Here is an 18,797-nt window from a genome sequence, read left to right on the forward strand (position 1 = left end):
GCCCAAAAAAAGCCAGCATAAAATGGGTATTTCATAACACCAAGTCGCACACAAAAGGTTCATTGTAATCATTAAACAGGTCCTTATAGAATATCAGGGACTCATTTAAATGAATGTCATTATTTTATTGTATTTTTATGTTTCCGTTATAGTGTATGGATTTTTAGGGCCAATTTGTATTGTCAGTTTTTTTATTGTTTTCCATTTTTTCATAAGGGCCAGTGGTCGAGTACATTGAATTATTAATGAAAGTGTTTGTAACAGTGAAGACATATGTATCCTGTGATATGCTCCACTAAAAGTGCTTAGTGTTTAGTTTCTGAGAAATAAGAGCCATGACGTAGTATGTTAACACCCCTCGCCTCCATAGCACACTCTGAGTTTGGAAGGTTGCCACATACTACTGCAAAATAAAATATCCTGACAATTAAAATGCTTTCTCAGCTAAATTTGAATTTCCCATTCTCATTTCGAACAGAGCAGTCTCTGCGCATCAATTTATTGTGGGTGTCACTTAAGTGCCAGTGGGAAAATAATTCATGTTTTTATAAAACCATTTAATAGTATGCAAGCTTCTGTGCTTTATGATTTCATTGGAACAAGACCCTTAGTGCACATAGAAACGGACATGCCATTCACAGTCAGTTTCATTCAGTAGCCCAATGAAAACATACATTTGGCAAAGTTGCATTTGTCAGTAATCCTTTAGGATTCCAGAAGCTACATTGATATATTTCGATGAGTCATGCTCAAGAATTTTAAAAGGGGGAACAATTGGCTGAGTCCTGTGTCAAAAAGAGATTATATCCCCCTGTATCCAGTGTGAAATATTAGGCTGCTCCATTTATGAGCTATCTTTCCTCTCTTCATTGGCCATATTACTTAATGGTTGATGCATTTATTGGTGAGAGTAGAGCTGGGTAGCTGATGCCATATTTTTTTTTAATCTGCATTAGAGGCAGGTTTACAGGGATCCTGTTAACACCACAGAGCATTCAGCAGTACCCCAGCTGTCAAACTTACTTGGGTAAATTGGGAATTAAAGCAGCAGTACCGGGCTCCAGTCCAAGACCACTGCTATTAAATTAAAAAGCGTCCCAAATACCTCTGCTACTCAAGTTTTTTTTAACAATATCACTTTTTAATTTCTTCCCCAATAAAGCTAGTGCCCAACATATCAAAAGGTGCTCATTGGCAGAAAACACATCTCTTCTATACATTCCTCTTTGTTTTTCAGTATCCAGTTGACAAATAAAATATGCTGTTTTAACGCCAAATTTCCATATTCTGTGGAGGAGGAGAAACAAACATTGGGATATGTGAATGGACAAGGCTGTATGTTTACTTTCTTGGAATTTAACACCCATCTTAACTCTCGCTACAAAGAAATGGAGAGGCTCCTTGCATCTGCCTACATTCCACAGAGTTTTATATTAAAATGTCCCATTTGCTATACCAACTTTGAGCATTCTTTTAGAGTTTGGTAGTTGGGATACTCCATTACAAATGTGGTGGATGCCCGATTAACCATATTACAATCATATTGTAGCCTGTCACACTTGTAATATGACGAACATAATATATGTCATGTTTTGACTTAATACCCCATCTGTGAAACTCTAAATAAGGACTCTCTCTAGAACTCCATTACTTCTCAATGATCAATACAATCACTCACATCGCATTCAGTTGTTTTATAGTACTGTCCTCTCTATGTCTAGAAGTGCAGTATTCCCTTTACTCACCTGTATAGTCTGATCATTTTCTTTGTGTTATCAGTGCCCATCTACCAGCATTCGTTCTGTATTATAGGCAGAACAATTTATAATATCCTATCCTGTTCAACCCGACAGTCAAGAATAATTTGTTATTAAGGACCTATTTCCTCTCTTCTATTCTAGGTGTAATGGCTTTGGGTACCAGCCCTTCCACATAGCATTGCCTTCCCTAAATTTATGGCAGGACTAGGACATCATGGAAGTTAGACAATTCATGCACTCTCTCATTAGATTTGTATGGTTCGGAGCCTTGTGAATAGCAAGTCAAGTTCAAATCGAAAGTGCCTTCAATTAGTAACTCAACCCGCACTGGAGATAGCTGAAAACGCTCCTATTCAGACCAGCATTTGCTAATTTGCAACAGTTATGTCTCCAGCTACAGATGGTGAGGGCATACATATAAAGAGTTGTTCTAACGTGTGGATCCATGGGCTTCACCACCTCTTGTATATCAATCGAGTGACTTCTCCATTTGAACATATTTAGTCTACCACCCCCATGCCTTGGGCAACAGTACTCCTTTCTCACTCTACTAGGTGCGCTTAACTACGACAGCATGTTTCCCTTCCATTTTGTCAATGTTTTTTTCGCTACTTTTGTATTTGTTAACCTGTTCTCCACCTGCTTCCTAGCTGTGATACTTTGAAGCAGATATTACCTGCTTGTGTTCTTTTTTATCATTTGCTGTGTACTTACCACTTTTATTTGTATGTCTTGTTGATGCTCTTTGATTATCAATGTGGCCACTTTAATTGTCATTGCTTTGTTTTATTTATTTTTCAACTGGCCTGGTTTGTTCAGCTGCCCTGAAAGTCCCAACAGAAGTCTTGCTGATACTTTAATAGCAGCTTCATCATAATACAACAGCAATGTCTTTATATTACCTTTTATTTGATCCTCGCAACATAGTACAAAATAGGGAAATTCACTTTCATTTAATCTTAAACATTCTACATTGTCCTACTATATGTGCACTGTGTGTCTATTAGGTAGTTTGATTTTTACTTAGTTGTGTGTTATGAACTCTTAGTTGCAAGTGGTTGTATCACTCAACAATGACATCATTTCAACAAGTCAAAGATTAGTTTTACCTTCCTTGTTCACAAGATTGTGATTTTAATGACACAGTTAGTCACCGATGATAATACCTTAGGAGCACTGCTTTTCAGCAATAAGTGTGAAATGTGAAAAGTGTATACAGTGCTTCCTTAAACTGAATGAATGAATGTTTGAAAAAAGTGTAAAAGCTAATTCATTGTTCTTCTTTTACATTAATGAAACTGTGTTTGGTTACAAACTTCTAGAGGACATAGAAGTACCCCTCACGATAGCATGAGACACACTTACATTTGCAATAATGCTCATACCTGTTAATGATAGTAAGAGAGAATAGAGAAGTGCCTTGAAGGCTGATCCAGTGGAAGTAACTCTTCCTGTGCAGAAGGGGGTTAGGGATCACCGGGATATACGATAACACAGTGCAATGTATCACATGTGGTAAGCACTGCCATTGCTAATTGGACAACCTTTCTGCTGCAGTTGTGGGCTGAGTGATATCTTAAATTAAATAGCTAAAGAGTTGGAGCAGTGCAATTTTACTACCATACCCAGTGACAAATGATTGCTTGTCACTGGAGGTTTAAAGCAGATGTTCTTTAACCTGGAAACAGCAACATTTCTTGACATATCTAAAGAAACAACATACACAAAGCAACACACCATCACAATTAAACCATAATAGGGCATAACACAACATAAGTCAGAACACGCCAACCTCACATTGCAGTAATGTAGCACAAAAAAACAGCTGCACAAAAACAACAGAACACCTAAGCACCACATCAAGCTGCCACACGACAAATATGCCCAGTCTTGTCAGACCTTATAGTCCTCAGAAACCTACTTTCACAATACAGTGGCCGAAGGTGTTCGCACCAAGATCTACCTTAACTTGTCACTGAGAACACGAACAGCGTCAGGCAAAAATATTTTTTGATCTGACCTTTTAACTCTTAGTTTATTCACATTAAGGTCCTGATGTAGATCTCAGTGGAGGGGTTACTTCGTCACAACGCTAACCCCGAAATCTAAAACAGACCCTCCGTTGGTGGTACAGTGTAAGGATGTGGTGCCAGCTCTTTCTTCGGTGCTTGCTTTCCCTTGTTAACGTATGTACATACACAAATAATGAGTTGAAGTGATATCTGTTGGGCATCTTTTCAAAACAACAGCTATAAGCACAACAAATCTGAAGTTGCCATTGAATAGTAAGCCAGAACTGCATACATCTGAAGCATAAATGAGCTCACTTTGTTCCTGTTCTTTGTTAAACAGGGGGAGGTCGGAGATCCAGGAAATGTTGGAAAAATTGGTGAAGCAGTAAGCTTAAGATTTTTTCAATTGCATCCATACCATATGTTGTAATGCTTACAGCACAGAAGTATATATTTCCCTGTTGGTAAATTATATGTCTCTTCACTTTTATTGTGGCTGTGTTTTTTATACATTGTATAATCAAGTTCCTGCAAATGCTTGAAGACATGGGTGTAATTTGATCTCAGTCTAACGTGTTTATGTGTCCCTCCTGTCATATGAAACAGACCCGTTTCTTGTCACCAAATGCACCATAATGATCCTACAATGCACTTTGGCCTAATGATGCCCGGTTTGCTTTTCAGACTTTTAGTTACATCATTTACTCAAAGGGCTGCTCCTCCTTGCCTTTACCTTTGTTTACCAGAGATGTCCTTCTCCATCTTTTGAAAAGAAGGCTTCTCTAATTATATTTTCGTTTTGGCCTGCCCTTCGGGCAAGTTTAAGGCTATGTTTCACCAGGTAGTTACTATCTGTTTAAAAACATAAAATAAGAAAGGTTAGTATTTGTGGAAAGTTAACAAAGAGGGCAGCACATCTTTCACTTGCTTAAGTGGCAAATATAAATTCATGTAAAATTAGAAATGCCCTTAGATATACACCATCCTTCCTGAACTGCACCAGTCTCAATGGTGACACCTGTAACATCACACATTGCATTCAAATTGGACAGGATATGCAAATCTACGTTTATGGGCGACATCCCTTTGGTTCTTTACGTTGAGGTATGGGTACCATTGTCTGGATGGGACAAATGTAGGCAATGGTTCTTTGTTATGGAGCAGCACAGCGGCTCAGATTTTGATCTACTTGCATACAAAACGAACTCCAATGGAAGGAGAGGGTCCAAGGCACTAACTTCCTGTATAGATTGCCTAATTGGTATATTTAAATAGTATATGGGGACTTTACCGGAGGACATGGACCCAGGTCCTCCAAGGGTACAAATATATAAACTGGAATTGTGGGAAAGTCCCTCTAGAACAATGTCTTTGCCGTAAAAGTCCAAATACTATAAGTTGGATGAGAAATGAGGTGAACAAGATTACATCATAGTTGATCCACTAGTTCCTTGTTTATTTTGATTAGTAGGTAGAACAAATGGATTCCAAAATAGGTAACATCAATGATGAGTCGGTAGCAACGGCACAGAAGGATCAGCCAACACGTGTTTCGCCCCAAAAAGGCAGTAAGCCGGGGCTTTCTCAAGGCATTCAGATAGAGCGCAGCAGTACAAAACAAACCATTTTGTTGTTTATAATAATTGGATGTGTTCTTAATCTATAGAAACCAATGACATGCCAAGAAACGCGTCCTTCTCCATATAAAAACCGGCACCGGCAATGGATACGAAATTGATTTCGTATCCATTGCCTCACCTTTAAATGTGTGGTACTCTTTACTGATTTGCAAATTCATCTTCATGGGTCATTCTTCAACATACAAAACACATATGTGAACTGTTTTGCTGAGACCAACTAATTTCCATGAGATGTTTTAGGACCCAGAAGAGCTAAACAACTTTGAATACATTGAAGACATTGCAGCATCTACCGAAATTAGTCTAGGAAACTGAATCCGAATGATCAGGATACAGAAAACTATTTTAGAGATGAGACCTCAGGCCTGACGTACAAAGCAATGTTGTAGTTGCAAAGACTGCGATTGGCAAAATAAGAGGGTGTGCATATTTGTTAAATGCTAACCCCATTTTGCGATTCTCTAAAAGGTTACCGAAGAGCAAAAATGGTTTTAGGAACCCATAATGAACTGCTACATGGCTGGGGCTTGTTTAGCGAAGCATTTCCAAATAGCAGTTTGTTTTTCTTAATTTATTTATTTTAATTTTTAGAAGAAAACACATAACCTGTCATAGCAAACAGTGACCTAAGAGTACTTTAACAGATATATCCATGTTTTGCAAACGAAATCCAGTTGGAAAACATTGAATGTTTATCAACAACTCAAAGTAGGTCCTATTCGCATTCCAATCCATTATTTAGTTAATATAAAACAAAAAAACATCGGACTACACCCAACTCTGAAACAAACAACCAAACAAATCTTTTCTTTTTTTAATGCAGCCCCAGTTCCTTTAGGGAAAATGTCCTGCATTTAAAAAAAAGTTGTTGTTTTATAACTATAACTACAGACAGGGTGGTCGTATGCATCGCAATTTACAAACTATCGCATAAATATTAATACAATAGGTCAGATTGCGACCCACTAAGAATCAGAATTATGGGAACGGAGCTATTAGTAAACTTGCAAAGAAGTCTCAATTTGCAATCACTTTTTGTAAATGGAAACTTTGTACACTGGGCCCTATGTTTTTTTATCTATATGCCTTGTACTAAATATAAGCACTGGCGTAGATGCAGAGGAGATTACATTGATATAGTTCCACAGGAATGTGGATGGTTATTTTGGAAACCTTACACATGCTGTTTTACATAATGTGGAAGCCAAATTGTTGATCATAAGCATATGTACAACCAATCCATTGATGATTTGAAATATGATTTTATTATTTTTTACAAATGAGATCCATGTTTCCTGTGAATTTAGAAACAACGCAATTAAACAATAGAGTTGTGATTGTTGTACAGAAGAAAATGAATGTTCAATGGCATGTGTGGCTGTAGATAAACATGCTTTGCATAAGTCTGGCATCTAGGGTTTGGTCTGGAGTGTAACAAGTTGTTTTTGTTTGCAGAATGTTTGCGAGTCACAAGATCAAGTGACTTCTCCTCTCAGTGGTACTGCGAATGGGCATTAAGTCCTTTGTTTGATTGTTTTCTCTCCTCCGTCAGGTTCGGACGTGTGTTCCTCTTGCTCTGGTATTTCCACGGCTCTATCTACTCCGAACTGTTCTCTTCTGTCTTTCTTTCAGTGCCGGTACTGTAATTCAATCAAGTTTGTTATATATGTCACGGTCAGTCCGAATTTCCGCACCGGGAGCCGGCTTACCACCCTTCGGGGCATCCGCACATAGTCTCTGGCCTGATCTTCCACATGCTGTGGGACTATGCAGGGCTAATGGAATGTAATCAATTTTGCTTTTGCCCTTGATGCCACTGGAAATTTCCCCACAGTGCCTGACATCTGGTGTGTAATTTGTGTCTCTCCCCGGATCACAATGAACAAACCTGCTATGGCTGTTGTTCTTTTTGGTCCAAGAAGTCGCTCTGGGACCGAAGACCTTGTTGGTGAAAGATGGCATCCAAAACACCAGATGACACTCCGGATATCTTTGGGGAAGAACACGCGCAGGAGGAGCCAGAACACGACGAGGCCTCCTCCATCGAAGATTTATAGTTTGACGTCCAATCTGACATCAAGAGCCAGCCAGGCACCCTCACGCAACCATGAGTAGAACAGCCCCTACGCCCTACAGAAAGATTTAAAAGAAGCCCTAGAAGCAGGTCGCCAGAATGCCATTGCCTTTTTGTCTGATCCGAAAATCCCCTTCGGGTGCCCCGCCCTCTGGCTCGGCATCAGGGACAGCCAAGACGTCTTAAGCAGCGAACTTTGGCTCATCTACATCCCAGGCAGTCTTAGAATTCAGAAGATCTGTTAAGCCGAGCGCTTCGGCACCAAGCAAAATGCCCTCTGCAACCACTTCAGAGTCGACACAAGACTTCGGCTCTGAAAATTTCGGAACCTAAGACTCTGCCTTCTAAAAACTGCAGTTATTCCTCCGAAACAGCTTTACTAGTGGAGTCCATCTTAGAAGTAATGGACGATTGTCAGCGCCAACTCCATATTAAAAAAGGAACTGGGAGAATAATTGCTTCTCCCCCTATTCCATTCAGAAGGAAGCTCACCTTTGAAGAGGCCTTGGATACTGCTCCTCCCCCTAAAAAGGTCTCCTAGGACAAGGCTCCAGTTCAACCTCCGCTTTCTCCACCACACTCGCCAGTGCTTTCTTCTACTCCTCCACCGCTTCCCTATTCTCCTACACCACAGCTTTCACCTCAGGGTTCACCACCACTTCAAGGATATGATTTGGGTAACATGCCACAGGACATAGACCCAAGGGATTCATATACCATCCTGCCAAATGACCCAGACATATCCAGCACGAACATCACCATCTGAAGACACAACATCATATCAGCAGGTCATAGCAAGGGCAGCCACATACCACAATGTCCAGCTGCACACTGACCCTGTTGAAAAGGACTCCCTCTTCAACACTCTCACTACCACACATAGAGTCAGTTTTTACCCATGTGGCCAGGCATGCTTAGACATGCCAATGATATTTTTAAAGAACCTGTAAAGTCTTGGGTTATCACCCAAAGGATGGGTAAGAAATACAAGGCTGCACCTACAGATCCTTTATTTATACCAGCTAAAATCCCTCCTGTGCTCATAGTTAATCCACAGAAGATACAACACCTTCTGATATAGAAAGTAAAAAACTAGATGCAGCAGGAAAAAGAGTGGCTGCGCAAGCTGGCAATCATTGGTGTACCACCAATTCACAGGCACTTTTAGCTCGATATGACAGGGCCCATTGGGACGAAACCAAGGATCTCCTCCAGTGCCTTCCAGAGGAACATCGCAAAAGGGCACAAGAGATAGTTTCAGAGGGTCAAACCATCTCTAATAATTCTATCAGGTGTGCAACTGATGCCGCAGATACCACAGCACATGGTATTAACACAAGTGTCATTACACGCAGGCACGCTTGGCTTAGGTGTTCAGGATTCAAGCCAGAAATACAACAGCCAGTCCTCAACATGCCATTTGATAGGGAACACTTATTTGGTCAAGACAACACCGTAGAAAAACTTAAAAATACTCATAGACAGCAAAGGCTATGGGGGCATTACTCACCACCACGCAACGTGGGAATTTTCTCCAGCCACAAGTCAGGGGAGGCTTCAAACCATCCTCTGCTGAGCCTTCCACCTCTCAAAACCAACAATGTTCCCATTTCTACAATAGAGGTTCCTTTAGATGATTCTACAGAGGTGCAAACAACAAGGGCAGAGGAAAGCCATCCACTTCCAGAGGATCTGCCTCCACTGCACACCAGTGACTATTTACACCTTCCACCACCTCACACCTCTCCTGTAGGGTGATGACTCAAACATTTATACCCACAGTAGTGCGATATCACCACAGACCAGTGGGTTCTCTCAATTATCCTACATGGTTACTGTCTGGAACTCACTTCCACTCCACCAAACATTCCGCCTCACACTCACAAATTCTCACAAGAACATCTTACTCTTCTTCAGGAAGAGGTTCAATCCCTTCTTCTGAAAGGGGCTACAGAACCAGTCCCCTTCTTACAGCAGGGGGCAGGAGTATACTCCCTATACTTACTTAGACCAAAGAAAGGAAGGTCTAGATCTCAGACCACTACATCTCTACATTCTCTCACAGTATTCCCATATGGTCACTCTCAGATGTCATTTGACTGTTACAGCAAGGCGACTTTGTGACAGCTTTCGATCTAAATGACAATTACTTTCATATTACCATTCATCCAGCACATTGCAAATATCTCAGATTTGTAATTGCAGGAAAACATTATCAGTTCAAAGTTTTCATATTACCATTCATCCAGCACATTGCAAATATCTCAGATTTGTAATTGCAGGAAAACATTATCAGTTCAAAGTTTTCCCTTTTGGGTTACCACTGCTCCTAGGGTCTTCACAAAATGTCTAGCAGTAGTTCCCACATATCTCAGACATCAACACATTCATGTCTTCCATTACTTGGACAATTGGCTCATCAAAGCTAATATGTTACAACACTGCCAGTATCGCATTCAGATCATAGTGGATCTCATTCACACTTAGGGATTCACAATCAACTTTCTCAAATCCCATCTTCACCCTTTATAGATACAGCCTTATCTAGGAGCAGTGCTCAATGTGCAGACAGGATTAGCATATCCAAATCCAGCTTGAGTTCAAACTTTTCAAACTTTAATTTCCTAGTTACAGGAAGACCACACTTACACAGCGATGACAGTGATGCAGCTTTTAGGATTATGGTATCTTGCATTGCCATCATACCTCATGCCAGACTGCACATGCATCCCCTACAGCAATATCTGCCTCATCGGTTGTCTGTCACAGGGTCGTCACCAAGATCTAGTGCTGTTGGACCACCAGACTCACCTCTCTCTGCAATGGTGGAACCCCACCAATCTGTCCAAGGGGTGGCCCTTTCTGGACCCTGTGCCTCAGGTCACTACGACTACAGATGCATCACAGACAGGTTGAGGAGCTCACCTCAACAAACTCACAATACGAGGTCTGTGGGATTTCATTCAACAACCTTCACATATCAATTACTTAGAACTTCAAGCAGTTTTCCTAGCAATGAAGGCTTTCTTCCACAGCTCTCCCACAAAGTGGTTCTAGTCCATTCAGACAACATGACAACCTGGTATTATCTGCAATAACAGGGAGGGACACATTCTTCTCAGTTGTCCCATCTTGCTCAAGCAATATGGAAATGGGAAATTCACCACCACATTCACTTAGTGTCAGGGTATCTCCCTGGCTTGGACAATAAATTTGCAGACCTCCTCAGCAGGATGCAGCACAGTCCACAAATAGGAACTCCACCCACAAAGTCCAGACATTCTAAAGTGGGGAACACCGCAAATAGATCTTCTTGCCACAGCAGAAAATACAAAATGCCAAAACTTTGTGTCCAGAAACCCACACCCTCAGTCCAAGGGCAATGGTCTATGGATGAATTGGTCAGGTATATTTGCTTTCACTTTTCCATCTCTCCCACTCATGCCGTCTCTAGCGCACAAAGTGAGACAAACCTCACTCACCATGATCCTTGTAGATCCCACATGGGCATGTCAACCTTGGTTTACAACACTTCTGGATCTGTCCATAGGTCTTCACGAGAAACTCCCCAACATGCCAGACCTTCTCACTCAAAATCAAGGTGAGATCAGGCATCCAGACCCCAAAACGCTCAACCTGGTGATATGGCTCCTGAAGACATAGAGTTTGGTTATTTAAATGTACTGCCAGAAAGCCTGGCCATTCTTAAAGAGGCACATTAACCTACAACCAGACAGTGTTATGCTGCAAAATGGAAACATTTTGTATTCTATTGTATGCCTAAACACATTAACCCACTCAAAGCTTCAGTCCAAGACATTGTTTTTTTGCTGCATTTGCAAAAGGCAAATCTAGCATACTCATCCATTTGTCTTCATTTAGCAGCTATAGCTGCTTACCTCCAAAACAGATAACATATCTCTTTATTTCGAATTCCAGTTATCAAAGCCTTCTTAGAAGGCCTCAAAGGAGTCATTTCACCCAGGCTTCCTCCAGCACCATCCTGGAATTTTAATATTGTACTTACTAGGCTCATGAGTCCACATTTTGAGCCTATGCATGCTTGCACCTTACAATTCCTTTCATGGAAAGTAGCTTTTTAAGTGGCGATCACTTCTCTAAGATGGGTCCGTGAACTCCAGACCCTAACTATAGAAGAACCATTTTTCCAATTACACAAAAATAGGGCAGTTCCCCACACAAACCTTAAATTTCTTCCAAAGGTAGTTTCACAATTTCACATCAATCAATCAATTGAATTACCATTTTTCCCCCAACCAGACTCAGTTGTAGAGAGAGCTCATTGCACACTAGATGTATGAAGGTCTCTTATGTATTATATTGACAGGACCAAGCAGGTTAGGAAATCTAAACAACTTTTTGTAGCATTTTTTAAACCTCATAAAGGTTACCCAGTATCAAAAAATGGTCTAGCCAGGTGGATACTCAAATGTATTCAAGCTTGCTATGCCAAAGCCAAACCACAGTTACTTATCACCCCTAGAGCCCATTCCACCAGAAAGAAAGGTGCTTCTATGGCTTTTATAGGTAACATCCCTATAGCGGACATATGTAAAGCTGCTAGTTGGTCTACACCACACACATTTACCAAACACTGTTGTGTAGATGTTTGTGCACAACAACAAGCCAATGTTGACCAAGCAGTACTTAGAACTTTTTCAAGCAACTCCAACTCCTACAGGCTAGCCACCGCGCTAGCCACCGCTTACTTGGAGAGACTGCCTTACAGCCTATGCAAAGCATGTGTATCTACAGCCACACATGCCATTGAACTGAAAATGTTACTTACCCAATAGACATCTGTTCATTGCATGGCATATAGTGCTGTAGATGCAAATGCGCTCTCCCTCCTCCCCAGATGCCTGTAGACGTAGCAATTGCATTTTCATGTAAGTATTGGATATATGGATATACACTGCATAGACACCTCTTTTTCTTTACTCTTTATACACTCTTTATCTCACCCGCTTGCTGGAAAACAGTCTAACAAAGGACTTGATGCCCATGAGCTGTATCACTGAGAGGAGGAGTCATTTGATCTTGTGACTCCAAAACATTGTTTGAACAAAAACAACTTGTAACACTCCGGACCCAACACTAGATGGTGGACTTATGCAAAGCATATGAATCCACAGCACTACATGCCACAAACAGATGTCTACTGGGTAGGTAACATTTTCCTTCCAGTTTTATAAATGAAACTTCAAGGAGTGCTAGAGCGAAGCCCTTAGACTGCAGTACACAAGTCACAAAAGGTGTAGCATAATTTTCATACTTACTTAAGTTTATGCAATAGACACCTTACGTATGCCCATAAAAATATGGGCCATCTTAAGCCGACTCAGTCAATAATGTTTCAGTCTTGAATTAGTTGAGAGTCCTTTGTCACAACTATTTACTTTGACAATTTGGTACTAAGTATGTACGGACATTTCAACGACGTTCACAATGGAATATAGCCAACAACGGTTGAGGCCATAGGCAGAGACTGCTTACACTTCACAGGGAGTACCAGACAAGTTATTTAGAAAGGTTTTTAATGTTCCTATTTGTGCATTAGTGTGCTGGGAAGTTAGTGTTTTATGCAGAAGTACTGATTTGGTCTGGGAGATATCCAGTGGCCCATTATAAGAAGCAGGATGTACTTTAGTAGGCATATAAAATATTTTGTAAGCTCATAATGCTCCAACTTTCTTATTGGCTAAATAACTACATTTTGTTGAGATATCTTTGCAGAAAATGAAGAAATAATCATCATTTGGCATGGCAGCCGTAGCAGTTTTCCACTAGTCTGACAATAGTATTTAAACAGTATGAATATCTCCTCTAATTTTGTCTTAAAGCTTAATAATGCAAGTGATAAAACCACCTAATAAGTGGCTTGTACATAGCCCACATGACATGTGATTAATAGCTCTGTCAGTGAACAAAAGTGTTAGCATCTGGCCTGAAAGTTTAAATCATTTAAAAATGGTACTAGAACTAGAAAGCACAAAGTAGGCTGCTTCTGGGGAGCGCAGAGCTTGATCACAATTTTCCAGCAGCAGCCCAGCTCCTATATTACAGCGGGTCCCTGAAGTAATAGGAATGGATATATAAACATGAAGTTAGGTGGAAAGATTGCCTTGGAAGGTTGGCAAATTAAGAGAAGAGGGAGCCTCCCATCAACGACCAGTGAGTAAAAATGCAGCATAGTGGGTGTAATGCACATTGAGTGAGAAGGTAGCAATTTCTTGGCTTCCATGCGGATACACCAATCTGGAGAAAATAGTGTTCATGAACTCAGCCTCCACCATATTGAAAATATCAGGGCATCCAAATATGATGACAGTACACTGGGCTGGGGAACAGTCGGGCTAAAAGGAGTAATGAGTGACTGAGGGGTCTTCCAGGGAGATGGTGGCAGTGTCAACAGGAATCAAATATTTTTCTGATTCTGATTGCTTAAAGAAACGAATGAGAGAGCCAGGAAAAGCTTGGTCTCCAGAGAAAAACTACTGTGATTGAGAAATAAGGCATGTTAAACCTCAGCCCTGAAAGCAGAGGAAGGGAGGAACACTAATGAGGAGCTGGTTAACCTGAAAGGATTCAGATGGAAATTATGAACTCTCTGGTCACCAATCTCCAGAAAGTTATCACATGCAAGAAATAGGTGAAATAGTGGAGCACAGGATGGAAAAAAAGTAGATCCCAAATCCTGGGAGTTGGAGAGGAGGGAATATTTGAAGCAACACGTTTCTATTTTATTGAAACAAGAGAGAATATTTATGCAATAGAGAACCAGATGAGGGCCCTGAAAACCCATAAACAAAGGGTAGTCTTGGCTGCCTTACTCCTAGACTCTAAAATGGAAAGCCTGTATAATACATGACGATGTTCGGTCATGTGTGTCTAGGGCTTCCTTCTGTGCTGACAAATGATCATTTAACTGCTATTGTGCAAGAATCCTTTGAAGAGCATCTGAGCCCCCTGTACCATTCAGAATTAGAGATGATATTGCTTACTCTGCAGACCTAAAAAAATGCCAGAACCAAAAAGGTTATTGGACCCCAAACACCCAGAACAAAAAAATATCATGAAGCAAGCTGCTTTGAAAAAGCAAGATACAAAAGTGAGTATATTTTTCTGTCCATGGACCTAAGTGGTGGGACCAAGAAGGATGGTCACACAAAAGATCAGTTGGTAACAGATGAAACTGCAAGATTCAGTGATGGTGTGTAGACCCCAGATTGACTGAAAACACACAGTGTCAAAATATTTGTGTTTAAATGATTGAAAGCTGCTGGTCTGCAAAGACATACAAAAATAATGGAGAAATTGAACTGGAGAGAGTGGAACAATTCATCCTTGCTTTGTAAATACCTACACAACATTGAACATGGCCTGAGTGTGGCCATTCCTACTGGGTTCAGTAGCCAAAGATTAGAGCAGAGGAGACTATTGTGAATGTTGACATCATCAGCTTACATCGGTTGCTCAATGTTCTTTATTTTTAAGTATATATTCGCCATCACATTTTCAGCCATTTTTCAACACAGAGAGGTAGATAATACATTTTACAATCATAACTTAACCACAATTTTTATATCCCTGAACGCTGGTGATATAGATATGGTGGATACGTAGTAAAAGAAATGCAATGCAAGATGTGTTTCCTTTTTAGATTATGGTAAGCCTTCCTGTATCTTGCCTGTGGGTGTTTAATAAACCACTATTAAAAAGTATAGCCATTCAAAAGTTTCTTTAAAAAAGGTTTTACTCCATTTGGTTTTTATAACACAATGAAAAAGAGTAATTGAGATGCATTTGTAAATCTGTGCATATTTTTCAGATTTTTTTGCTGATCATTGCAGAAATTCTAAAATAGCAATCTATTTTCATTTCCCACGTGGTTTGTAGTAGAACTCTGAGCTCCGTGTTTTTCTTATGGAATTTAGTAGGTATTAAAGTATTATTAATAATAATAAAATACAAAATGCTGCAGTAATGACTCAATATATCTTTTAAAACAATATTCAGGAATAAAGTGTTGTATGTTGTGTTTTCACTTCAATTTACTAAAGACATTAGAAAGATATAGATCAAAACAACCATATTTCTCCCCAGTGCTTTATAAATGACTTCATACTTGTTACGCATGACGTCACAGATGCCTTAGTAAGTTTTAGCACTGATGGCTTCCAGCACTAACATCACTGTGAATATCAAAACACATTAAGTTGCTGGTTAACAGCTTATGCAGAAACTGCTTTTGCTCCTCAGTCTTCTTCAACCTTCTTTGTCATTTGTAATTACTCTTTACCTCTCCTCATCATTTTCTGTTTTCTAAATGGTATATTACAGTGGTTCCCATCCTGTGGTCCGGGGACCCCTGGGGGTCCGCGAAGCCTTCTCAGGGGGTCCACGAGAGCCTAGAAAATTAAAAAATATGAACAAATATTGACAAATTAGGTCCCCAGCTTCCAGTAATGACTCAGGCGGGGGTCCCCGGATTCCCATGATGATTCAGTGTGGGTCCCTGGGTTCCATTTTTTTTAAAGTGGGGGTCCACAGAAATCAAAAGGTTGGGAACCACTGGTATATTACATTGGAAGTTCCTTCTACTGAAAAATGTGTACTCAGCAGTTTCTCTCACACAAAGTGTGTCAGTATAAAATATTTGATTGGATGATCAATTCTGAACAAGGATGAAGGAGTATAATCTGCTCTTGAAGTGCAGTGTGAAGGATCCTGTCTCTACAATTTCAATAAACCATAGGAATAGTTTAACCTGCTTCTAAATATTGTAACAAGTATCTTCAATCAGTCTTTTATTGCCAATGGAGCCACTTCTACAGTCCCAGGAGCAAAACATACAGGAAGAATACATTAAATTTCCCTTCCTCGATTTCTAAGTTACCAGACACTTTAAAGTACTGACAGCAGATGGCCAGTAAATTAAAATAAGTTTTAAACAGTTGGCATGAATCAATACATATCATGACACTATAGTACAAATATAGTGTGCACTGTGGTAAACAGCATTGCTTTACAATGTATATGTCTGTTGGTGTCTGTTAGTGTGTTCTGTTATGGTCTTGTACTATAGCTTGTATGCAAAATTGTCAAAATAATTTATAGCATTGAAGAACTACTACGTATGTTTCCAGTTACTGTACTACAGTCCTCTTCATAATGATCAACATGTGTATTGCCAGCATCCATAACCTTACGCAAGATGTGTCAGATGTAGAAGTTGGCATTAGATCCAATGTTCATGGGAAAACTCTTTCAAAGGATATATCTGTGCTTGTGGAGCACATCAGGGCTATTCAGTAATTTAATAACTCAGAATTATTCTGTATCGCACCAGAGATTTTGCCATTCCATATAATCAAGTATTTGCCTTCTCCTTTGGTTGGAGGTAATTTTGCTACTGGGTACTCAAGCAGATGGATTGTAGAAAATAATACATATACACTTGTGGCTTATTAACCCCACTCATTGTCACCGTACTCCGACCCCAAATGGATGTTCTTGGGTATCATTCCTTGGGGGTAGATGGTAGTTCATTAAATTCTCCTCATGCTTGTAAGATCTGACTGAACTATTGTGCTGGGTACAATCAACATTTGATGTCAAGAAGAACACTTTTAGCCAGTTTTCGAACTGAAACCTAATTTTTGTATTTAGGTTGCAATTTTTATTTACAGCACAAAATGGAGTAGAAAAATGTATGTATTTTTTCGTTGTCATTGTTTTGTTGCTCTTTGTTTTAAAACTACTGTGGAAACGTTTTTCAGAACACATTTTATTAGAATATGCAATGGAAGAATAACACAGAGAAAGGGTTGCACATGTATCTCATTAATGAAATCAATACACAGGTAGCATTTCACGCATTGTGGGGTACTCTGCACACATGACTGAACCCTGCTTCCTACTTGCACAAATCCCATAGAGGCAGAAAACTAGTTCTGGTGCCTTCTCCTAAATCGCTCCTAAAGTGTGGAATGACCTGTCACTACAAATAAGAGCCTTCTCACTTCTTCAATCTCTTAAAAAGCTGAAGACGTGGCTTTTTGACTAGTCACACTAGACTTTAAGTGTTCCTGGACTCTCACTTGCTCAACTCCAGGATACCCTCCTGAGTGATAGTGTGCTCTAATAAACTGCATAACATAACACAACACATATATCAGAGCATTGGATCTTCTAAGGGGGGGGGCTGTAAACATGGAGTCCCAGATCACAAGAACATAAAAAAGAAGACACAGTACCTCAAATGTTCAGGATGAAAGTGATGCAAAGCCGAGAATGCTATGTGGGAATACAAAACAATGGCTTTGTTTACATTTCTTGTCCAAATACTGTATCTAGAGTTACTGCAGTTGTTATCCTCTTACAGGACCTGTGAATAGATGTTGGATAGTCTTTTGGAGCATCAGGTCATGAGGATACAGCAAATCTTGGGCAAACGCTTAAATGAATTAGTTCTACACCCAGTTTATCAACCTCATGGACCTCTGTCATATGCATTTTCTCTCCCTGTGACCTTTCATCCACATCCCAAAGCCGGCTGTCCATCGTGGGAGTCTCAGCACTGAGTCATCTAAACCCTGCCCTTCTTTCAACCAGTATTAATGCCAGTAGTGCCACTTTCCTTGCATATCTTGTTTGCGATATTAAAAGGCGCTACACTTGTGAAATGGTGAATCAATGTGTTGCCGATATTAAAGGACGTCCCCACAACTTGTGAATAAACGTTACCATTTCGGTCAGTCATTTAGGTCATGCGAAGCCCTGAATTGGTCTATTTTGTACAGCATCTTGAGCGTCAGACATGACTGATATAATATGTGTAACTGCTTCCATTTTCTTACGATAATGGCATTACTCCTAGTCCTACTCCCTCGCCTTCCTTTTAACCAATGAGGACTCCTGCCTCCCCCCTAGACCCTCCCTTCCCCTTTCAAACCCCCCCCCCCACCCTTATCCCCTCCTGTACAAAAACCAAGCCCAAGCTGCAACTCGGACAGTCCGTACCGGGAGGGTGGGAGGGAACGGAAAAGGAAGGCGAGGTAGTAGGACTAGGAGTAATGCCATTATCGTAAGAAAATGGAAGCATTACCTCCCGTCCCTCCCTCGCCTTCCTTTTAACCAATGAGACATAGCAAGAAAACACACAGGAGACGGACATCGAGTTGCAAGACCTTTATTTAATATCCTGCACCAAGAACATCCCCAAACATGATCTCATAGAGGATAAGACCCGGTGACCTAACACCGACTCCAAACTACCCAAGTCCGA

The 18,797-nt window shown here is 40.3% G+C and overlaps 1 protein-coding gene and 1 long non-coding RNA gene across 2 annotated transcripts in view; one reads left to right on the plus strand and one right to left on the minus strand.

Annotated features, from left to right (window-relative positions):
- The window catches only part of COL24A1 (collagen type XXIV alpha 1 chain), a 713,151-nt gene that overhangs the window by 445,060 nt on the left and 249,294 nt on the right, over positions 1-18,797 (plus strand). The window contains exon 24 of the mRNA XM_069232264.1: positions 4,113-4,157. Coding sequence (XP_069088365.1) covers positions 4,113-4,157 — 45 coding nt within the window. The remainder of the gene's footprint in view (positions 1-4,112; positions 4,158-18,797) is intronic.
- Positions 1-18,797, minus strand: part of LOC138293185 (uncharacterized) — a 270,652-nt gene that overhangs the window by 115,129 nt on the left and 136,726 nt on the right. The gene's annotated exons all lie outside the window — the stretch shown is intronic.

The sequence above is a fragment of the Pleurodeles waltl genome, chromosome 4_2, assembly GCF_031143425.1.
Source record: "Pleurodeles waltl isolate 20211129_DDA chromosome 4_2, aPleWal1.hap1.20221129, whole genome shotgun sequence".
Lineage (NCBI taxonomy): Eukaryota > Metazoa > Chordata > Amphibia > Caudata > Salamandridae > Pleurodeles > Pleurodeles waltl.